The sequence below is a fragment of the Punica granatum genome, chromosome 7 (genome assembly GCF_007655135.1).
Source record: "Punica granatum isolate Tunisia-2019 chromosome 7, ASM765513v2, whole genome shotgun sequence".
Taxonomy (NCBI): Eukaryota; Viridiplantae; Streptophyta; class Magnoliopsida; order Myrtales; family Lythraceae; genus Punica; species Punica granatum.
The window spans coordinates 26465317-26489744 of NC_045133.1; the positions used below are offsets into that span (position 1 = coordinate 26465317).

General features: G+C 39.4%; 1 protein-coding gene across 2 annotated transcripts; it reads right to left on the bottom strand.

Annotated features, from left to right (window-relative positions):
• Positions 1–13303: 13303 nt before the first annotated feature.
• Positions 13304–21054, bottom strand: LOC116213437 (DNA topoisomerase 1 alpha-like). Of its 2 annotated transcripts, none has more exons than XM_031548376.1 (16): positions 20807–21054; positions 18575–19711; positions 18262–18456; positions 17511–17591; positions 17286–17345; positions 17071–17165; positions 16809–16965; positions 16581–16706; positions 15276–15356; positions 15110–15200; positions 14876–15009; positions 14481–14549; positions 14296–14385; positions 14098–14201; positions 13819–13987; positions 13304–13727 (listed from the first exon to the last, which is right to left on the bottom strand). In XM_031548376.1, the coding sequence occupies exons 2-16, from the start codon at positions 19691–19693 to the stop codon at positions 13659–13661; spliced, it is 2640 nt and encodes an 879-aa protein (XP_031404236.1). In that variant the 5' UTR covers positions 19694–19711; positions 20807–21054; the 3' UTR covers positions 13304–13658. The 2 variants fall into 2 exon arrangements, with proteins under 2 accessions (XP_031404236.1, XP_031404235.1); XM_031548375.1 differs by having other exon boundaries at positions 18575–19744.
• Positions 21055–24428: the final 3374 nt, after the last annotated feature.

Here is a 24428-nt window from a genome sequence, read left to right on the forward strand (position 1 = left end):
CTCAATCCCGAGTTCTCAACCATCCGGTCACAAATTCTAAGTATGGACCCTCTACCGAACGCAAATCGAGCGCATTCCATGGCCGCTTATGATGAAGCTCAACAACAGATCGCTCAAGGCAGGGAATCCAATACAGAAGCAATCGATTTCGCGGTCAGAGTCACTAATGATATAGGGGGAGTCTCTAACCCTAATTTTGGCTCGAACAGAGGCGATTTCTGTTGGGAATTGGTGTATGCCCTAGATGCAATCTATCATCAGTTCTGTAATATGATATGTATTTCATTATATTACGAGGCATATCTGTTATTGTGTAGATTGCGCTAAATATGATTTTACACAATAATGTTCTTGGAATAGTAGGTTCAATAGGCATCAAGTGTGACTTGATTGTGAGATCCTATAATTACTGAACATTATTCCTAAATGTCCATAGTCAAAGTATTATCGTTAATTAGGACAACGATAATACGGTTAGACTAGTGTAAGTGTTGATTGATGACCAAATCTCATAGGTCATGGATATGGAGATATCAAATCACACCACATGTATACATTAAGAGTAATGTGTATTGGACTGATCCGCCATGAGATTGCTACATGGGTTGTTACGTGACTGTCATTAGCATATCTCAAAGTGACTATAGTGTAATGGTCCTTTGACTTGAGGTCACCATGGATTCCTACATGTAATGTCATATACTTTGATACTGTCAAACGCCACCGTAACAGGCTGGTTATAAAGACAGTTATTGGGTATATCACAGAGCATGGAGAGGAATGTGAGTGACCGAGATAGGATTTGTCCCTCCTACGAAACGGGAGCGATATCTCACGGCCACTTGGTGGTTAAGTCTAAAAGTGTATGCATACCCAAATGAGTCGATATAACGATATCGAGCTCATTTGTTCTGATAGACTTACCTGGTAAACCAAGAAAGAGAGATATTGAGCCATACAAAAATGTCATCGACCATGCCTTGGGCTCAATAGAGATATAGAGGACAATGGATTATATTACACGGTAATATAGGTCACGAGGTTCGTCGAGAAATTGACTTTCCGATTACTTGAGTAACAGTGATGCATTGCTAGATGCCGCTCACTGTTTATAATATTGAAATAGAGATTTCGATATTATTATCAACGTAATTGGGAACCTACAGGGTCACACACTACGACTAAATTGACGAGATATTTTGAAATAATAAAATTGTCTAATAAAGATTAGATAATTAATGATGCGACCGATTAATCGGATATTTAATGAGATTAAATTTGTCGATTAATTAGACTCGATTTATTAGATTAAATAGACACAATTGATGCACGATTCATGTGAGGACACATGGCAATTTGGAATTCTTAATTCCTCTTGTCCCACATCGGTAAAGAGACTTGAAAGTCTCCCCCCTTATGCTTATATATATGTGTGCATGTAAATGTACAGAGATATATGTGTGCTATATATATACATATATATGTGATATATATGTATGCATAAGCATATACATACATATGTGTGTACGTGCATTAATGTGGGGAAATTCAAGTTGAATTGTTCAATTTGAATTAACCCCATTAGTCTTAAAATTTCGGGTGTTGCATCGGTGTTTCTTTCGAGTATTGGCCGCTAGCACCGCCGATCCGAAAACTCGTCGACAAAGTCGGTGTGGATACCAGTAGAGGCGTCACGCGTGGGACGCTCGGTCGACAATTTTAAATATTCCAGGTACGCTTTTATTTACTCTTATTCTTCTAGTAGGTCTTGGAATTAGTTTCACAGGTAGAAAATTTTGAATTTTTGTTCCTTTTACGCTTCCGTTGCGCCTGGTGAAACTAGCAATTGGTATCAGAGCCTAGCTAGTTAGAATCTGAGTAGATAATAGCATAAAATATGATTTTATGCTTGGTACTGGTGTGATTATGTTTGATATTTGCGGTGCATGACTGTTAGACTTGGACTATGTGCTAGTTGTGTTAGTATAATAGTTATACGTGTGGACTATTATGTAATGGTTACATAATAGTGTATGGTGAGATCGATTCAATGTTAATAAAATCCCTCAAAATATTAAGTCCATATTCTTCCACCGTGTAACGCTCGTCAAGACCAAGATCGATGAGTGTGTAGACCTTGCCTTCGCAGGATACCCTCATCTATCCTAGTAAGATGTGGTGTTTACCAGTGGGTCGGACTTAACTGAACAAGCCTAATAGGATTAGGAGTTCAGAGGCATGTAGTTGGGCATCGATCTATAAGATAGATTTGAATAAGGAGTTATTCACCCAACTAATCAAGAGTTGCATGTGATGCAATTGGGAAAGTGAGTTCCCTACCTAAATAGCCAGTTCTGGGTGAATCAGCCCTCGCTGACTCAGAGCTTGGTGAGATATGGATCTTGAGCTACTATGAGAATGATATTCTCTAAATCAATGGTGAGAGTCATTGATTTGATATAAATAGTGAGAGCAATATTTAATAAAGTCCTCATTAAATATTGTTGTGTCGTAATACTTATTTTGCATATTTATGTGGTAGTTACCATGGCAGGGAGCACTTCTAGTATTTTCTGTTTGCGATCTGTCCTTGATAAGGACAAACTGTCAGGGAATAATTTCCTTAGTTGGTATCGAAACTTGAGAATTGTTCTCACCCAAGAAAAGAAACTATATGTCTTAGAGCAACCTCTTCTTGCGCCACCACCTGACGATGCCCCCCAAGCTGAGAAAGATGCTTATAGTAAGCATCATGATGATGTCGTAAACGTCGGATGTCTCATGTTAGTCACCATGGACTCGGAGCTTCAGAAGCAACACGAGAACATGAAGGCGTACGATATGATCGTGCATCTCAGGCAGCTCTATTAAGAGCAGGCCCGACATGAGAGATTCGAAATCTCTAAAGCACTTTTTTAGGCAAGGTTGACTAAGGGTAGCCCAGTGGGTCTTCATGTACTCAAGATGATTGGGTACGTCGAGACTCTGGGAAGACTGGGATTTCCTCTGGGTCAAGAGTTGGCCACAGATTTAGTCCTACAGTCGCTGCCCAGCAGTTATAGTCAGTTCATCATGAGCTATAATATGAATGACTACAATAAACCATTGCCTGAACTGCTTAACATGTTGAGAACAGCTGAGCATGATATCAGCAAGGGGACGTCCGTTCTAATGGTTCAGGGGACCAAAAGAAAGGGCAAGGGCAAGAGTAAAGGCAAGAAGGCTAAATGTGCATCCAAGTTTGACTTGGGTGCGTTGAAACCTAAAGCCAAGGTGGCGAAAAATGATTACTGCTTCCATTGTGGCAACACTGGACATTGGAAGCGGAATTGTAAGGTATACATGGAGGAGTTGAAGAAGAAGAAGGGAAGTGAGACTTCCACTTCAGGTATCCATGTTATAGAGATCAATGTATCTACTACTTCTACATCTTGGGTATTAGATACCGGGTGTGGTGCTCATATTTGTGAAAATATGCAGGACCTAAAGGACAGTAGATCGTTGGCAAAGGGCGAAGTGGACCTACGAGTTGGAAATGGAGCAAGAGTTGCTACATTAACTGTAGGGACTTATCACCTAGTTTTGCCTACTGGGCTAGTATTAGATCTTAACGACTGTTATTATATACCTGCTATTAGTAGAAACATAATATATGTTTCTTGTTTGGACAAGAAGGGATTTTGTTTCACTATCAAGAACAAGTGTTGTTCTATGTACATGAATGATGTATATTATGGCAGTGCACATTTAAGTAATGGTCTGTATGTTCTTGATCTAGATACGCCTATTTATAATGTGGAAACTAAACGGCTCAAATCTAATGATTCGAACCCGACTTACCTCTGGCATTGTCGTTTAGGCCATATTAGCGAGAATCGCATCTCTAGACTCCATAAGGATGGATTACTGGACTCGTTTGATTTAGAATCGATCGAGACATGCGAACCTTGCTTAATGGGGAAAATGACTAAGGCCCCTTTTACCGGAAAAGGTGAGCAAGCTAGTGATCATCTGGCTCTCATACATACCGATGTATGTGGACCAGTGAACAAGCTTGCTAGAGGTGGGTATCTCTACTTCATTACATTTACTGATGATTTCAGTAGATTTGGATATGTGTATTTGATGAAACACAAATCTGAATCCTTTGAAAAGTTCAAAGAATTTAAGAATGAAGTGGAGAATCAGTTGGGTAAGAGCATTAAAGTTCTTCGATCAAATCGAGGAGGTGAATATTTGAGCTATGAGTTCGCTGACTATCTTAAACAGTGTGGGATTTTATCTCAACTGACTCCACCTGGAACACCACAGTGGAATGGTGTAGCTGAAAGGAGGAATCGAACTTTATTAGATATGGTTCGATCTTTGATGAGTCATGCAAACTTACCTGACTCCTTCTGGGGATATGCTCTTCAGACAGCTGCTCTCATATTAAACAATGCTCCGTCGAAATCAGTTGAAAGGACACCATATGAGATGTGGTATGGGAAGCGTCCCAAGATGTCTTTTCTAAAGATATGGGGTTGCGAAACTTATGTGAAGAGATTATCTTCGGATAAGCTTGGCCCTAAATCGGACAAATGTTACTTTGTGGGGTATCCTAAGGAAACTCGAGGATACTATTTCTATAATCCCATCGAGGGCAAAGTGTTTGTTGCTCGAACTGCGGTATTCCTTGAGAAAGAGTTTCTCTCCAAAGGAACTAGTGGGAGAAAATTAGAACTTGGGGAAGTTCTACCACAAAATGACATTGACCAATCGACGGGTGAGGTTGCAGAGCAAGTACCACAAGATGTTGTGGCACAATCTTCTGCACATGTGACACAGGAGTCTCGCAGGTCTAGTAGGATACGTCATGAGCCCGAGAGATATGGATTTCTCGTGACTCAAAACAATGACGTATTACTCATAGATGATGATGAGCCTACAACCTATGCGGAAGCCGTAATAGGCCCTGACTCTGAGAAATGGCTGGTGGCCATGAGATCTGAGATGGAGTCCATGTACACTAACCAAGTATGAATTTTGGTTGATCCACCTGAAGGGCGAAAACCCATTGGGTGTAAGTGGGTCTTCAAGAAGAAGACTAACATGGACGGTAATGTGATTACCTTTAAAGGCCGACTTGTGGCAAAAGGTTTCAGACAAGTTCATGGTGTTGACTATGACGGAACTTTTTCCCCGGTGGCTATGCTTAAATTCATAAGGATCTTGCTTGCAATTGCAGCTTATTATGATTATGAGATCTGGCAAATGGATGTCAAAACTGCTTTCCTGAACGGGAAGCTCCTCGAGGATGTGTATATGACACAACCTGAGGGTTTTGTCGATCCACATAGTGCCGGAAAGGTTTGTAAGCTACAACGGTCTATTTATGGGCTGAAGCAAGCTTCTAGGAGCTGGAATCTTCGTTTTGATGATGCAATCAAAGAGTTTGGTTTCATTAAGAATGAAGATGAACCCTGTGTTTACAAGAAGGTTAGTGGGAGCGTAGTGATCTTCCTGGTGTTGTATGTAGACGACATACTTCTAATCGGGAATGACATTCCTTCCCTACAGTCTGTAAAGACTTGGTTGGGAAGGTGTTTCTCTATGAAGGACTTAGGCGAAGCTACCTACGTGCTAGGTATTAGGATCTATAGAGATAGATCCAGGAGACTGCTTGGCCTAAGTCAGAGTGCATACATAGATAAAGTGCTTCGGCGTTTTAGCATGCACGATTCTAAGAAAGGGTCGCTGCCTATGTTACATGGCATAAGCCTTTCGAAGGCTCAGAGTCCTTCTACTCGAGAGGAGAGGGACCGCATGTATAAGATTCCATATGCGTCAGCTATTGGATCCATCATGTATGCTATGTTATGCACTCGATCAGATGTCTCGTATGCTTTGAGTATGACGAGTCGATACCAATCAGATCCAGGTGAAAGACACTGGATTGCAGTAAAGAACATCCTTAAGTACTTACGAAGGTCTAAGGCGATGTTTTTGGTATATGGAGGCGAAGAAGAGCTCGTTGTAAGAGGTTACACCGATGCTAGCTTCCAGACCGATAAGGACGACAGTAGATCGCAGTCAGGGTATGTGTTCTGCCTGAATGGAGGTGCTGTGAGTTGGAAGAGTTCCAAACAGGAGACAGTAGCCGATTCTACCACAGAGGCCGAGTATATTGCTGCCTCTAACGCTGCAAAAGAGGCCGTTTGGATCAAGAAGTTCGTGACAGAACTTATTGTGGTTCCTAGCATCGCAGACCTAGTGGATCTCTATTGTGACAACAATGGAGCCATTGCGCAAGCTAAGGAACCCAGGTCTCACCAGCGATCCAAACATATACTCAGGCGCTTCCATCTCATTCGCGAGATCATCGACAGAGGAGATGTGAAGATATGCAGAATACCAACAGATGAAAATCTCGTAGATTCACTTACGAAGCCTCTTGTGCAGCGCAAGCACGAGGCTCACACTAGATCTATTGGCATTAGACAGATGCCAGATTAGCTCTAGTGCAAGTGGGAGATTGTTGGGAATTGGTGTATGCCCTAGATGCAATCTATCATCAGTTCTGTAATATGACATGTATTTCATTATATTACGAGGCATATCTGTTATTGTGTAGATTGCGCTAAATATGATTTTACACAATAATGTCCTTGGAATAGTAGGTTCAATAGGCATCAAGTGTGACTTGATTGTGAGATCCTATAATTACTGAACATTATTCCTAAATGTCCATAGTCAAAGTATTATCGTTAATTAGGACAACGATAATACGGTTAGACTAGTGTAAGTGTTGATTGATGACCAAATCTCATAGGTCATGGATATGGAGATATCAAATCACACCACATGTATACATTAAGAGTAATGTGTATTGGACTGATCCGCCATGAGATTGCTACATGGGTTGTTACGTGACTGTCATTAGCATATCTCAAAGTGACTATAGTGTAATGGTCCTTTGACTTGAGGTCACCATGGATTCCTACTTGTAATGTCATATACTTTGATACTGTCAAACGCCACCGTAACAGGCTGGTTATAAACACAGTTATTGGGTATATCACAGAGCATGGAGAGGAATGTGAGTGACCGAGATAGGATTTGTCCCTCCTACGAAACGGGAGCGATATCTCACGGCCACTTGGTGGTTAAGTCTAAAAGTGTGTGCATACCCAAATGAGTCGATATAACGATATCGAGCTCATTTGTTCTGATAGACTTACCTGGTAAACCAAGAAAAAGAGATATTGAGCCATACAAGGATGTCATCGACCATGCCTTGGGCTCAATAGAGATATAGAGGACAATGGATTATATTACACGGTAATATAGGTCACGAGGTTCGTCGAGAAATTGACTTTCCGATTACTTGAGTAACAGTGATGCATTGCTAGATGCCGCTCACTGTTTATAATATTGAAATAGAGATTTCGATATTATTATCAACGTAATTGGGAACCTACAGGGTCACACACTACGACTAAATTGACGAGATATTTTGAAATAATAAAATTGTCTAATAGAGATTAGATAATTTATGATGCGACCGATTAATCGGATATTTAATGAGATTAAATTTGTCGATTAATTAGACTCGATTTATTAGATTAAATAGACACAATTGATGCACGATCCATGTGAGGACACATGGCAATTTGGAATTCTTAATTCCTCTTGTCCCACATCGGTAAAGAGACTTGAAAGTCTCCCCCCTTATGCTTATATATATGTGTGCATGTAAATGTACAGAGATATACGTGTGCTATATATATACATATATATGTGATATATATGTATGCATAAGCATATACATACATATGTGTGTACGTGCATTAATGTGGGGAAATTCAAGTTGAATTGTTCAATTTGAATTAACCCCATTAGTCTTAAAATTTCGGGTGTTGCATCGGTGTTTCTTTCGAGTATTGGCCGCAAGCACCGCCGATCTCGAAAACTCGTCGACAAAGTCGGTGTGGATACCAGTAGAGGCGTCACGCGTGGGACGCTCGGTCGACAATTTTAAATATTCCAGGTACGCTTTTATTTACTCTTATTCTTCTAGTAGGTCTTGGAATTAGTTTCACAGGTAGAAAATTTTGAATTTCTGTTCCTTTTACGCTTCCGTTGCGCCTGGTGAAACTAGCAATTTCAAGCCGCAAGGTCGTCCCTTCTGCGACTACTGTGGACGAAACAGGCACCATCGAGCCACCTGCTACCAACTCCATGGCTATCCGAGCTCCGAGCAGCCGAACCAGAGGAGCTCGAAAGGGAATTCTTCGGTGCAGTCTCGACCAGGAGGAAGCAGGGCGCAGTCGTCTTCCTCGATTCATTCGCAGCAGCGGGGAGGTGGTTTCGGGCAATTCCATTCAAGAGGCCCATATCAATCCGGCCCATCACAGACACGATCGGCCCAATACAATCGTGGGCAGTGGAGGCCCAGCCAATCCTTCAATCAGAACTCGGGCAATTACACTGCAGCCCAAGCTCATGCGGAGCAGCCCGCAAATCTCAGCAAACTGGTCCATTTATCCGAGGCCCACTTGCAACGGCTAGTCTCAATAGTCTCACGCGATGACGGTGAGATTAATCGATTAAGTGGTGGGAATTATATGCCCATTACTTCAGAACTTGATTAGATCATTGATTCAGGAGTTTCAAGACACATGACTGGTAGTTTGGATAATCTGTTTGATGTCACTCCTATTAATGGTCCAATTATTCATGTTCCGAATGGAACAACTCAAGCTACTTTTATGGGCAAGGTGTCTTTTGGAGTTAATCTAGTCCTTCATAATGTCCTTTATGTACCGAATTTTAATTGCAATTTATTATCCATTGCTCAATTAGTTCGAGAACTTAATTGTAGTGTACACTACACATCTGATCTTTGTTTGATTCAGGACCGCACCTCAGGGAGTATGATTGGAGTGGGTGAACTTCATGGGGAGGTCTGGCTTCTACAATGAGTGTCTTCATCGATTCAGAAACTACGGGCAATGAGAGCAGATGGTGAAGATATTTGGTACAAGCGGTTGGGTCATCCTTCTCCTCGCATTCAATTCAAGAATAATTCTGTTTTTATGCATTCATCAGACAATAATGCACTATGTGACATATGTTGCCGAGCAAAACAGACACGTTCAAGTTTTCCAAATAGTTCAAATAAAGCCTCTGTCCCATTCCAATTGATTCATTGTGACATACGGGGATCTTATAAGATCTCGTCCATTTCTGGTGCACGATATTTCTCGTCGATTGTGGATGATTATAGTCGTGGTGTGTGGGTTTACCTTCCACGAGAAAAGTCAGAGGCACAAGGGTTCCTGATTAATTTTTGTAAGATGGTTAGAAATCAATTTGACCGAACGGTGAAAACAGTGCGCAGTGACAACGGATCGGAATTCATGAGTCGAGTTATTCGAGGCTACTTTTCTGACATTGGCATCATCCATCACACTTCGTGTACGGACACGCCTCAACAAAATGGGCGAGTCAAACGGAAGCATCGTCATATTCTGAATGTTGCTCAGGCCTTAATGTTTCAAGCTTCACTTCTTATTGATTTTTGGGGAGAATGTATTTCAGCAGCAGTTCATCTCATCAATCTTACACCTTCGGGCATCTTGTCATGCAAGACACCATTTGAACTCCTTTTTCATAAGAAGCCGAATTATCAACATGTTCGTGTCTTTGGGTGTCTATGCTATGCACATCATAATTCTCGTGTCAAGGATAAATTTGGGCCACGTTCGAGAAAGTGCATCTTCATTGGATACCCTTTTGGAAAGAAAGGTTGGCAAGTTTATGACTTGGAGAATCGTGAGACTCTTATTTCTCGAGATGTTCGTTTCAATGAGGCCGATTTTCCGTTCAGCAGGAAGCAATCCACTTATTCAATTAATACCGGCATTCGTTTCCTAGATACTACCGGCCCAGCAGTTCAGGGGGAGTACTTCGGCCCGCATTCATTCCAGGGAGCATCATTCGGGCCCACTGAGCCCAGTCCAGATGGAGCACCACTCGCTGAGCCCAGTTCGGATGCAATCCCGCACGCTGAGCCCAATCCAGATGGAGCATCGCGCGAAACTGGGCCTCCGCTTCGTTCGGCCCAATTATCCTCAGCCGAGCCCAGTCGTCCACCTCCTTCCGCTCAACCCATTTCCTCTGTTTCGCTGCCTGACCCATTAGAAACTAAGCTCACTCTGGTCCAATCTTCATCAGCTGAGCCCGTCACTGTTCCTCGGGATTCGCCCATTTCTTCTACCGACCCGACAGTATCATCTCCAGTAGAGAGTATTGCCCGTTCTAAGGCTTCTCGGAATATTCGTCAACCGAGTTGGCTTAAAGATTTTCTCTCTCACACTGCTCGTTGCTCTGATTATCCCCCCTCATCAAATCACCCACTCCATCGCACTCTCCAGGTACGTCTCATCCTCTAGAGCATTTTCTTACCTATTCTGACATTGATGCCGCACAATTATCTTTCCTTACTACTATTGATTCCGACACGAAGCCAAGAACTTAGTCACAAGCAGCTAAGGATCCACGACGGCGTCTTGCTATAGCCGATGAAATTCGTGCTCTTGAGGATAACGGTACTTGGGTTCTCCAGCCACTTCCTCCTGGGAAGAAACCCATTAGCTGTAAATGGGTTTTCAAGATTACAAGAGGGGCAGATGGTACTGTAGAACGTTACAAAGCTTGGCTCGTGGCCAAGGGATTCACGCAAATCGAGGGAGTAGATTTCCACGAGACATTCGCTCTAGTAGCAAAACTGGTAACATTACGTTGTCTATTGACTATTGCTATTGCTAAGTGGTGGGAGATACATCGGCTTGATGTTAACAATGCTTTTCTCCATGGCGACTTGGATGAGGAGGTTTACATATCACTCCCTCCCGGTTTTCGTTCAGCTCATACTAATCAGGTTTGACGGCTGCGAAAGTCTCTATGTGGTCTCCGTCAAGCCTCTCGCAATTGGTATTCCAAATTCGCTGCAGCTCTCATTCAGTATGGCTTTCAGTAGTCAGAGGCCGATCACTCTCTTTTCACCTACTCTCATGCTGGTGTTTTTATAGTCGTTCTTGTTTATATGGATGATATGATCCTTGTGACTAATAATTTTGTCTCATGTGCTCGCTTTAAGAATTATCTTCATTAATGCTTCCACATTAAGGACCTAGGTCCTTTGTCCTATTTTTTGGGGATAGAGATTATTCGCAGCAGTTCCGATCTCTTCCTCAATCAGCGGAAGTACGCTCTAAATATTCTCATTGAGGCTGGCATGTTAGGCTCTCGACCTACCTATATTCCCATGGAACAACAGCACCAGTTATCTCAAGACTGTAGCGATCCCATTTCTGATCCAAGACAGTATCGTCGCCTCATTGGTCGCCTCTTGTATCTCACCATCACTAGGCCTGAGCTTTGTTATCCGGTCCATATTCTATCCCAGTTTTTGCAAGATCCTCGCCAGGGACGCTAGGATGCCGCCATGCGAGTGCTTCGCTATCTCAAGCAATCTCCTGGACAATGAATTTTTCTTCGGCCTACGTCACTGTCTTTAACAACTTATTGTGATGCGGATTGGGCTAGTTGCACCATGACTCGACGGTCTTTGACTGGATATTTCATCACTTTGGGAGGAAGCCGCATCTCTTGGAAGACTAAAAAGCAAACGACGGTTTCCAAGTCTTCCGCTGAGGCCGAATACCGAGCTATGGCAGACACTGTCAGTGGACTCTTATGGCTTCGTTGTCTCTTTAGTTCTCTTGGCATTTATCATGCAGGCCCAATGCGTTTGTTCTGTGATAAACAGGCGGCTCTTCACATCGCCTCCAACCCAGTCTTTCATGAGCGCACCAAACACATTGAGATAAATTGTCACTTCACTAGGCAACATCTGCGCTCTGGAGCTATAGAAACATCCCATTTGTCTACGCATTTTCAACTGGCTGATATCTTCACTAAGGCACTTGGACGTGATCAATTTCGTTTTCTCTTCAGCAAATTGGAAATTCGTAATCCTCATTCTCCAACTTGAGGGGAAGTATTATGAGAAGATTTTCTTCCTATTGTAAATTATGTATATATCTTTACATACTTTACTAGGATAGCCTTAGTTTTAGCCGTTGATAACTCTTTCCTTTTATTTCATCAGACTTGGGTGTATACATACCGTATGATTGAATAACAAATGCGAGCTCTTCTGGGCAATTCTCCTCTTTGTCAATCATTTCTTCTGTTTCAATTCCGTCTCTTGACGCATGGAAAATTTTAATATATACGTAAGTAACTATTACATAATCCAAGAACAACACCTTCTTATAACAAGTTATATGATTTAATCTGAATCCTAAAGTGACTATTCGAAAATACCAAATGATTATCTATATCTAAGAGCGCCCAATAATTCTTACGTGGGAGTTTATAAATTCGTGATAAGGTGTAGGAAGGAACTATGGATATAAGAGTTGCATATTTTTGTTAAATCTTTTTATACTATGTGATATTTCGAGCTACAAAGTTGAAGATACGCACGGGAAAAAGTATCGAATTTAATCTTTATGAAAAGAATCGTTGAGTTTCGATCAGCAAATATCTCTTTTGACAAATTGCCGAAACTCTGGCTAGCGTGCTTTAATTGAAAGATCGATTCGTCCCTTTAAACCCACGATGAACTGGGCTTCATCAGTCCAAGTCAATTATCAAGGTGATGGTTTAGTGAATTTGGCCGAATTAATAGTGTGTTTTGTTTGAGTAAAGTTGAGTTGAGTTTTAATTTTAATTGGTAATTATTATGATGTTAAATTATGAAAAAAAGTGTGAAAAAGTAATGAATAGTTGAAAAAAAGTAATGATTATATTATTGAATTGTAAAAAAAAAGTAATGAATAATTAAGAGAATTTATTATTAAAAATTGAATTAAATTGTTAAAAAATTGAAAAAAAAATGAAAAAATAATAATTGTGTTGTTGACTTTTATTATGTAGGAAGTAGAGTTAAAAGTTAGAATTAAAAACTTAAAATCAGATTGTCAAATCAAACGGGCCAAAATCTTCCAATTGGGCTTAAAGTGAGCCTCTGGATATCCCTATCCAACACAATCCATTAATTCCGTGGGCCGATTTATCCTTCAATACATAAAATGAATAAATTCTTTGAATTCACCCCGTGACCAGAGTCAACCGACTTACCGTCCATGGTAATCATGGTTGTTCATGCAGCATCCCCAGTTAGATAGTAGGGCCGCAACGCGACTGAAGCAGAATGACATAAGGAAGCATTAGAAGTGAAAATCAAGAAAGCAGCAAAGCAAAAAATAATCACATTTACCAACTGAACATTTCTCAGTAATTCTTTCGACATTAAATTAAAAGAGAAAAATAAAATGTTCAGAACAGAAGTATCCGAGGATCATGTCCGACACAAATTCTCCGCTGAGAATGAGAGTCCCCAAATAAGACGAAAGAACACAGACGGTAGAGATGAAAGAACACGGGGAACCCAAGAAACCCCATCCACAATTAGATTAGTTGAGCATCCGACTTTAATCCTCATCATCCTAGAACTAAAAAATTTTCCTTTCGCTAAAATAGCAAGAAAAAGAAGAGATTCCCTTGCACCGGCTCGACCGGGAATGACCTAGCCATGTGTATTATTAAAATCTGAAGTTGGGCTCCACGTCCATCGCCCAGGCGAACTTCGCCAACAGAGACTTGTTGAACATCTGCATCGAGTAATTTCAACCCGACGTAAGAAAAAAGATAACAAGGCGGGTCTACTATAACCGCAACATCTAGGGACAAGCAAAAACCAACCTTTTCGATTGGGACTTCATGGCGCTTACACCACGCGACGGTGATTCTTGGGTCGAGATAATTGATCTTCGAAGTGCCCAAGGCGACAGTTTTCAGATCCTCTTTAGTGTCCTTATCCCGTTCCATTTTCTCTATCTTCGCTTCAATTTGAGTTATCTTCTTCTGTATTCTGTAATTTGTGTCCCACACCCAAATATGTAAGCAAACATCCGTTGCTAAGAACAGCACCAATAATAGACATTTCTTCTGAGCAAGAGAATAAGTGCCAACTTCACTTACGATTCAGGGCTCAAGTTCTTCTTCCGCTTTCCTTCGGCATCTTTCAATGGAGGTTTTCCTTTGCGTGCCCGTTCCAAGTCTACTTTCAGCTCTTTAAGATTGTCCTGCAAGCAAAGAGAAAAAATCGGCAAGGGCTACAGATTTTGAATCAACAATGATTTCTCTAATGAGACAGAGGTATAAAGTGATCATCATTACCTTTAATTCGTTGATTTTCTCAGTCAACTTCTCCATTTGTGCTGCATGGGATTTTGAAATGCTCCGCTGGTGATTGCAAATGATGGCGACCTGCAAAAGTAGGGGGAAAGAGAAGAATTAAAGCTTCAGCGCCAGCGGCCCAACAGTACCAAACTAATAAGAAAAGAAAATAGCGAGAAATGTACCTCTTTGTTTGCACGATTATATACTCCAACTTTCTCTGCAACATCTCCTTCTTTTGTCTCCCGATTCAACTGTCACCGAATTGATCCGAAAGAAAACAGTCATTTCAAGCAAGTTTTAGAAATAGCTTTAGACGTGTTCACATAGAAGGAAAATGTGAATAGTAATTGGCAGAGCTTAAATCTCAAACCACTGTAGATTAACTGCAGATAATATTTCCCATGCACGTATAAGACCAAGACCTTCATCAAAATGGTATCCGTAACTTTCCAGGACACAAACTTCAGGGGGCTCCCCAACAAATTGAAATTTCAATCATGCCAGCACGAGCAAGGAAAAGAGGGTCAAACAGAAGAGGGTCTGATATTCAAGAAACCACTGATAATCATGAACTTACCATGTCATCCAATGTAATAGAAGCATTATAGGTACGGAAGACTTTCGCTGTAAGGCCAGGCATCAATTCCTTCAAATGAGCATTCAGTTTACTGGTATCTAGCTCATCAAAAAGTGGGTCACCAGGCTTCTTCCCTAATTGAAAAGAAACAAAGAGTGAGTAGGACTCCAATCCTAAATTAAGCAAAGGAGGTTCCAGTCCTTATTATAGGATTAGAAACAACGGCCTCCCAACCTGCTTGAAACTGCAGAATTGCCTTGTACACAGGGAGCTCAACCTCAACTGTATTTTCATATCTGATGGAATCTTTACCGAGGAAGTTGAACTGAAATTTAACCATTTCATATCAGACGTCTGAAGAAGTTGTGCTAACTCGAATGTCTGAAAGGTTGAACCTTACCTCCAATGAGTTTGGGCTAACTGCTTTCACATTTTCAACTTTCAATGTGCAGCAACCCACTGTTTCTGCCTCATCATCATCCTACATTTTGAGACAAAATTACATCAAGAAACCCACGATGCTACAGAATTCTTATGTATGTATGTATGTATGTATGTATGTATGTATGTATGTGTGCGTGCGTGCGTATATATATCATGTATTGTAACATGCCATCAGGGAGGTCTACGCCTTTCAGTTTTATATACAAAAAAACCGGAAATCTAGCTTATTAAAGAAGCATTTTTGAAAAAGTTACAAACTATAGTAGAACCATTGACTCAGATTAATGTTCTACTAGTGCTTCTAAATCATTAAATTAAAGGTACACACATCTTTTACATCTTTGTCTTTGTTATCTGCATGAACAGTATGTGACCTCTCATACACACAACTTCTTACACTGGAGAAAAAATAGGGGATCAAATGAAAAGCTCACATAGACACAACAGACTGGAGCAAGAAGTTACGTGAAGCAGGAGCAGTCATTTACATATATAGAGGTAACATCCAATATAAGGATTTACCTATCAAAAGATAAGAGATTAAAAATGAGAAGAAACATTCACGGAATGCATCTTAAGCATAAGTCATCTAATCAATAATCAGGAGGTAGACATAGAATAGGAGTTACGCTAGTACTTTTAAAAAAAATAAGTGATGATATTATTAAGAGCAAACGATGTCCAGTACACTTATCCAAGAGCCAATCAAGAAGTTGCATTAGACATTAATTCCTTAGATATCCAAAAGAAAAGGAGAAGAAGATAGATAGAATGCAGCACTTAAGAGAACAAAGAGAGGAGAAGCGCAGCAGCAGCAGAAGTTGCATATTACTTTTGTGATGAGATGCGTGATTCTTACAACATCAGAGACCCATTATAAGAGGGTCTAAAAACTTTGTAGGAAATTAAAAGGTGCACCCACAGTTAACACTAATTACTCTCGCAGTCCCTAATTCCCATTTATCAAAAAATGCCCCTTTCCTGTAATAGTACTTCTAATGGTCTTATACATTAATTCCTTAGATGTCTGAATCCTAGATTGCTTGCAAATCTTATGCAAAGGAGCCTTCTTGTGTAAATCACTGAACCCCCAAGAAAACGTGCAAGATTCACTCTCAAGTAATGCGGCAAATAATAAAACCTTTCCACAATATGAAAATAGCACAATACTCTGTTAAGGTCTGTTCCATCTTTAAGAGCCACATTTTTGAGGAGCAATGGAGGTAAATATGACAAGTACAAGCATTCCTAAGCATTGTACCTTCTCATTTCCAGCCCTCAGAGCCAGCTTATCTATCAGATAAGTAGCAACTGCTATTTGCCGCTTCGAAGCATCTTTGCTCGTGAAATTCTTTGTATAAGCTGTCCTTATTTTGTGTATGTGATCCTATAGTAAAAAGAAGTCGGTAGCGTCAGAAATCACAAATTCATTCATTCCAAAAGTCTGTAAGGAATGAAAAAACTAATTGAGATAAATTAAGAGTCGCACCTTCAACATCCTCGCTTTCTCATATTTCTCCTTATCACTTTGGCCCTTCAAGGAGCTGCTTGCAGCAAGAAACACATATTTGAACTCCCTCTGATTTATAGGATCATTCCAAAAGGCCAACCACGTGACAGTGTTGTCATGTCTTACTTCTTTCCATCTGCCATATCAATTGAATAAGTCCAGTTTCATTAGTAGAGAGAGCAAGCAAAATGTCCAGACATTGAAGTTACACTAATTTTTAGGCCGTTGAGGCAAACATTACTTTTCACCAGGGATAGGACATTCCGGAACTGGAACACCCTTTCCAATATTAATTGTAATATCCCTTGGGCGAATACGCCGTTTTAGCTTTCCCATCTGTCAAATTAAGAGTAAACTAAATCAATTAATTGGCAATCTATGAATAATAGCATAAACTTGCATGCCAACAAAATAGTCATGATAAAAGAGTTCTACGTTTTACATAATGTATACAACCTTTGGATGCTCTCCGCGCCCACGGAATAACCCAGGTGGCTCAACTCTGAAGTTCCCAACCTGAAATTTAGAATCAGAGACCAAGCTAAAGTGGATTGATAAATATATGAGGTTGAATTGCAAGCTGACTAAGTAAATGGATAGAGCAAAAGAATATATATTCATACTAAAGTTCAAGTTAAAATCACAAATACTTCAATTGTAAATATACTGAAGTTTTCAAACCTTCTCTTTGACACCATCGACAATGGCCCACATATACTTCTCCTCTTGCTTTAATTTCTCTTCTTTAAGAGCATTCTTTTCCTACAAATACAGGAGAAGGAGTCAACATAATTGTTGTATAAAAACAATGAAAGAATGCAGATATGAACTCGTGAGAATAATGGCAGCAAATGACATGCCATAGCCACAATTATACTATGATATTAATGCTTATTTTGATGAAAATAAGATGAAAAATTACCATAATAAGAATCGAGGAGTCCAACAGGGAACATATTCATATTCTCAAACTTTCTTAGCAGATATATCTTCCAGAACAATTTATTTAACAATATATCATGACTAAGCAGCCTTCTATACAGAGAATTGATCCAAACACCCTTTAGCTCCACGAGATCTAAATTTTAATTCCATAATGCAGATCCCTCATTGATGTGAAGAGAGTTACATCATGTCAAAATTCAGAATTTTAAGGCTGCCACCATACCCTATATGCCAAGAGAGAGCTCTTACAGTTGAAAACCATCTAAATCCCATAACAGGTTTGACTCCTATCATGAGTTCATCCAAACAAGTAACGAGCATAACCAGCATAAGAATTTAATTGGTCCACAACTAACATTCTTAAATTTCATATTCATAATCAGATCAAGCACAGCGTAATAGCTTCTTACCCAAGTAATGGGTATATATAAAGGAGACATAAGCCAGTATAGAAATTAATTCAACTCATGCCAAGTGATCAACTTACTTCTTTGCTCATATGTTTCTTCTTCTCCTTCTCCTGTTGATACCAATCATATATTGGAGTGAAATCACAATACTCCAACTTTTGAATTAGATGTTTACTCCCAAGAATTTTTTTCCAATCATTCCAGAAATTCTCCCTGAACTTTTCTTTCTGCATATAGTCCGTATCTTTCATCACCGCAAACATTGTCGCCACCTGCATATGAAAAATTTTATAATTAATAACTCGGAAAAACTTCAAGAAAGAAATCATTTCACCTGGATGGAGATGGGAACAGAAAAAGAGAGGACAGCTAGTGACAGAAGGCACTCACTTCCTCTTGTTCGGGGGCCAAGTCAACAGGCTTCCCTTTATAAAGCATCTTCACACCATGGGGCTTGTATGGAGGTGGAAAAATGACACCATTGTGTTCCAAAGTAGTCCACTTTTTCTGTCCATCACCAGAACCAGGTGGTACCCTGGTCGATTTAGAGTATTTTGACGTCTTCATTACTTTCTTAGACTGTTTGGTAGTCTTCTTAAACTTTGTTGAAACAACTTGTTTTATCTTTTCCTTCGCAGAGGACGACGACTTATTCCCAGATGCAGCCGTGGCGGGCTTCTTAATTCTCTGGGCAATTGGAGTGTGGTCATCATCGTCATCATCAGACTCTGCTTTAACAGATTGTTTAGCTTTTAATGCAGAGGATGCATCGGAAACTTTTGGCTTTTTAAGTAATGACTGATCAGAGGCACTGGTCTTCTCAAGTGGTCTTTTGTTGGTCAAAATTGGAGATTTCCGCAAATCTTCTCTTGAGGCAAACCCATTTTGCTGTGTTTTTGAAGGCACGGACTTCTTTTCACCAGAAGCATGAGGCTTACTAACCGATGTCCCAACGTTGGACTTCTGGGACATTCTCGCTGCTATAGGTTTTTCATCATCAGAACTATCGGCAGAATCTTTGCCAGCAATTTTCTTTGGTGGCTGAGACAAACCGGCCAAACTTTGACCTTTGCTGCTGATACTGGAGTTACCTTGTATCCTAAAACTAAGTGGTTTTTTATCTTCAGAATCATTGTCGGATTCCTCTTTAACACTGGTAGGTGTGCTCTGTCTAGATGATTGTCTGGACTGAGAATCTAATGATGTTGATAGTTTTTTTGACATCATAGGAGACCCCTTTGCAGATGAAGTTGATGCTTTTGGGCTCATTAAAGGCGATCTTGTGGAGTTTCCTGCCGGTGGTTTCATGGAGGTTGGCTTTGCTGATGGCAGAACATTACCTTTATGAGAACTGGAGCTCTGACCATTCGAATTATGTCTCCCTGACTGTCCATCAGGCCTCTGAGAAGATGGCTTCTTCAATTCAGCCTTCAATTCATTTTGCTTAGTTGATGAGCCGGGCCTCTTGAAAATCATTGGACCATCCTCATCATCGAAATCGTCGGACATACTCGGTTTGAATGGAGCCTGAACAGCCATTATTCAACAGTGTACCCCACCCTTGAAATATATATATTAAACAAATAAGTGAAAGGAACACATAAGATCCTCGCAAATATTTTTTTTTTTAAATCATTCGTTAAATCACTGAAACTGAATAGCTATCACGACGCATAATATTATCTACAAAGCCTTAAACGAAAAGCCTCAATAGATAATTAACAAACAAAAATCTAAACGATTTAGATTATCAAGGGTATACGTTACTCCAGACAGGAAAATCACCCTCACTCCAAACTAGAGACAAATAGTCAGCTCCAAAATGTCATCGGAAGTGCACATTGGGGTTGAAGACAACCTAACACAACAATAAGCTGTCGGATCACTAACTTGAATGGCCGGTTATATCCTTCCCCATAAGTCGTCTGGTTTAAAAATTGTTGCAGTCTGGGTTATATCCTCAACTATACCATTCCAAAGACATGTGAAATGCCCATAACCCGAACACAAAAAATAACAAATATATTGGCCTTGACATACTAAGGGTTCATAACAGCTTACTGGCTTCATTATTGAGCCAATCCCATTTCCTTTTGCTGGGCATACCACAAAATGGCATGCAATTGAAAAACCCGCCACATTCCCTGCTCCCACGTAGCCTACCCGACTTGCAGGAATTTGCGAATCTATATTTGCCAATATTCATAGCTTACACCCTCTCCCCCTAAATAATCCAAGCAAACCTCAATTGGCAAGTATCGCTTACTTGCAAGAATCTGTTCAATTTACTAGCTCCCCGGGAATGCATTACTCAAACCCAGGAGCCAATTCAATGCATTCATTACAATCAAAGAAGGTCACAGAGCAGTTTCTAGGGCAGCAAGTGAACCCCGACGTGCATCAGAACAATCAAAAATCAAAGAAATACACAGAACAGGAGGCGAGGATAGAAAGCCGCCCCCCAGCACCCACCTCACGTGGGTAACCCTAATTTCAAAAGTATACCCCACACTGAGCGTGACCCACCATCAGTAAACGAAACGAGAACCAACAGCAGGGCATGCAAAGATCAAACCCTAGCGAGAAACCCCGGAATCGGAAGAATCACGGATTGCCACTTACTTGCGGGTTAATTGTGGTTAGTAATCTTTGTTGCCGCCACCGATTGGGATTGAATTACAGCGAATTTGGTTTGAAATCCCAATCCCCGGAGCTGAAGGGGAGCTGGTTTCGGTGCGTTCAATCAATCAATGCAAGGGAACGGATTCTCAATTACACACAGTTCCTCACCGTCAGGTGCCTTCTTCACAGAGACAATGTTTGAGGTGAGGAGAGAGAAAGAGGTGAGAGAAGACACAATTGAGCTCCGTTTGGTTTTGTGAGATATATCTGAAATTAATTAATTATTAATAATAATAATAATAAATAAAAGAAAAATTAAGATAATCGGTAGATGGCCCAAATTTTCAGGTAATTGCGATTTTGCCCCGAAGGGAATTAGGTTAGGTCGGTGGACGGGTCTGTTTTGGGTCCATAATGAACCCGGCCCGGTTGTGATGTGATATTCAACTATGGGGGTTTCATTGGATTTCTTAATCGGCCCGTCATCGAAGGTCGGGGCGAGGCTGATGACGATTTCTGACTCAATTAAACAACTTTAATACGTTGCTAAATTTTTTTCGATATAAATAACGGGCCGAATGCCTAAACCAAACTACTCATTTAGGAGAAAGCATCCACGGTGTAACTTTTCTTTTCCGAAATTCATCATTAAATTAATATGAAAAATTATGAAACTTATTTTGAAATTTGAATTAATCAAATATATAAAAAGTTAGATAGGTGAACGTAAGAGGGAGATAGAAGAATGAAAAATTATACGAGAAAAAAGGGGAGTGAGAGAAATATATGAATCACAAAATTACCTTCAAATCTAATAATAATTATTAACTTTCAAAGAAATTACACTTAGGTGTTCACGTTTCTTTCTTTCTTTCTTTCTTTCTTTTGGATAATTGCGTTTCATAATTTATACAAAAATGACATATATTTATTATATTAAATAATGCATTTACATGTTCAAAATATAAACTCAAAAAAAATTACAAAAAAATAACACTTAGTTCTCATATAGTTTTACAAAATGAAGTTCATATTTAATTTAACGCGTAGCACGGGTCTCGCTCTTTTTTTTTTTTTATAGCAATTTTGCATGTTGCACATTGATTTTGGTATGGTAGGATAGTGAAATCGATTACGAATATGATACGGCACAATGCCCAAATCAAGTTCCTTATTAATGCCTATGACGCATAACCAACACAGGATAAATTTCTATCAAACATCTTTGCCTTGATTTTTTAATATAAAGTATCACCTCGTGGTTACAACATACATGAGATTTCGTACGATTGGCATTAACCTTTGCCCAAAAGTCAAGACATCTTGTATCCAATTTCTCGACGGTTGAAACCTCTTGTAGATTATTTTACCTTATATGAGTGTAGTTGGGTCTTTTCTTAAGATCCTTTCAAGTTTTATTTGTTTCAAAGATTTCTTTTTGCTCCTATTCTTTCATAGATCTCACTTATTAAACTTTGTAATAAGCGAAATTGTCTTATACGAAAAAATTAAAGAAAAATTCACGAGTTTCTAAGAGATTGGGTTTCACAATCTACACACTCGAGCTTTTGAGTTGAAGATAAGCCCAATGACTCACATGCCTGGTGGGTATTTTACACGGTATCAGAGTGGGTCACGCTTTCGCGCGCACGTGTGAGCACACAACACGTCAAATTCGGTTTCAAGCCAGCCAAAAGTGCATCTCATGTTAGTCAGGCCTGAGAGTAGTCATGTCCAGTTTCGAGGTACATAAGGTGCATCTCTAGTTAGCCCCAAGTGTAGAGCTCGAGACCGGTTCGGTGTTTGTACCCCCTCGCTCGAGCATGGAAGAGGATGTCTGGCTCGTGATCAATTGCTAATGGCAGGTGATGAAGAGCACGTGACACGCGTTGGACCACACGCTGTCACATGAGGTTGGGTGTTGAGTTTTGTTGTCCCACACATAAAAATTGAGAAAGAAGCTATAAGCTTTTATGAAACTTGGGTTCAGTAACCTATCAGCTTAACATTTTGGGTTGTACATTAGCTCAAGTCCATGTAAGCCCAAATGAGAATTTTACACTTTATGCATCGCATGTGGGAAAAGCTTTTACCAATAACCATTTAATGGTTAGATCGATATCAGGAAGCGCACAATGTGACAGAAATTTTTAATGAAGAAAAAGATAAGCTTGTGCTTGGTTTTCATGTTGGATCATGATCCAACTCAACTTGATTTTGTGTAACGATCGTAAATATTAACAAATATATGGATTGGTGAGAATATATATATGTATGTATATGTAGATGTGAAAGTATATGGAAATTTATTATTAAAAAAGTGATTACAAAAATAATTATGAAAAAGTATGAGTGAAAAATTATTATTAAATGGATTGCAAGTGTTGACAAATATATTAATTGGTGAGAATATATATATATGTGTGTGTATATAAATATGAAAGCAAATGAGAAATTCATTATTAGAAAATTGATTAGAAAAATGTATGAGTGGAAAATTATTATTAAATGGAGAAAAGGACAAAACAGTAATGATATAGTGTTAAATTTGGGGAGAATAGAATTGAGTAAAATCTTTTATTCGAAAATCAAACAAAGCATAAAGAATTACATAATCGACTGGAAAAGAAAAGGAAATAGAATTTTGTGCGTTATAGCTCATTGAAGATTTACATGGCATAATCAAGAAGAATATAGCGCAATAACATACGCTCTCATCTGATAATCAAGCGATTCTAGATTCGATATCTAGCAGGACTATTCGTGTCATTTTATTAACTGTTATGATTTTTATTTCATTATACTAGACCAATGAGTCGTCCTTATAATCCGAGAAAGACTTACATGGTGTATATAGTGTTTATGGTTTGAAAACAAAAATTAAAATTATTAAGAAAAAAGATATTTATTGCAAAACCTATCTATACATCGCAATAACAAGCAAATAATTTTATTTTCTCCTTCCTTTGGCGTCGACACTAAATATGTGTTCGTTTACTACGGTTGAGTGTTAACCACATAATAACTACCCAGAGATGGGGTAAATAACACGAAATTGTATTTAATAAGATGTTGAACATATAAGAAGAAACATGCAATGTTGAACTGTAATTTCAGACTAAATATTTATGCTGCATTTATTTTAAAGTAAGATTTTAAAATTAGATTTTGATTTTGAGAAAGAGTAGTATAAATGAAGCTAATCTTTTGACTTTGTATGAGTTATTTTGTTTTATTGTGGAAAAAAATGTTATAAATGGGACCCACCATTTGACTTTGTATAAGTTATTTTGTTTTGTTATTGGTATAATTAAGTTAAAGTAGGATTTTAAAACCCTACTTTGAAACCAAACAAGCCATTAGTAAGTATGCAGATGGGTAATAGCCAAGGGGAATGCTATCACCTGCACGTGTTTTTATTAGATGTTGCACAACCAAATAATAATAGAACTCACTAAATGTTTCCCAAAAAATAATAATAACACTCATTCAATATTTGCTCGTAATTTCACGGGTCAGTTTGCTTTGGTGGCTCCTGGTGTAAGTTAAGTCCTTAAGGATGAAGATTCTATTATTGGATATGAGGTAGCTCTACCTTTCTAATGACTGAGATTTGATCTCA

Excerpts from the sequence above, each read along its gene's own strand:
- LOC116213437 (XM_031548375.1), bottom strand. The coding sequence starts at position 19,723 with ATGGCTGTTCAGGCTCCATTCAAACCGAGTATGTCCGACGATTTCGAT. Across the intron at positions 16,707-16,808 it reads AGAAAGCGAGGATGTTGAAG|GATCACATACACAAAATAAG; the intron begins GTGCGACTCTTA and ends TTTTTACTATAG. Across the intron at positions 13,728-13,818 it reads ATGAAGTCCCAATCGAAAAG|ATGTTCAACAAGTCTCTGTT; the intron begins GTTGGTTTTTGC and ends TACTCGATGCAG.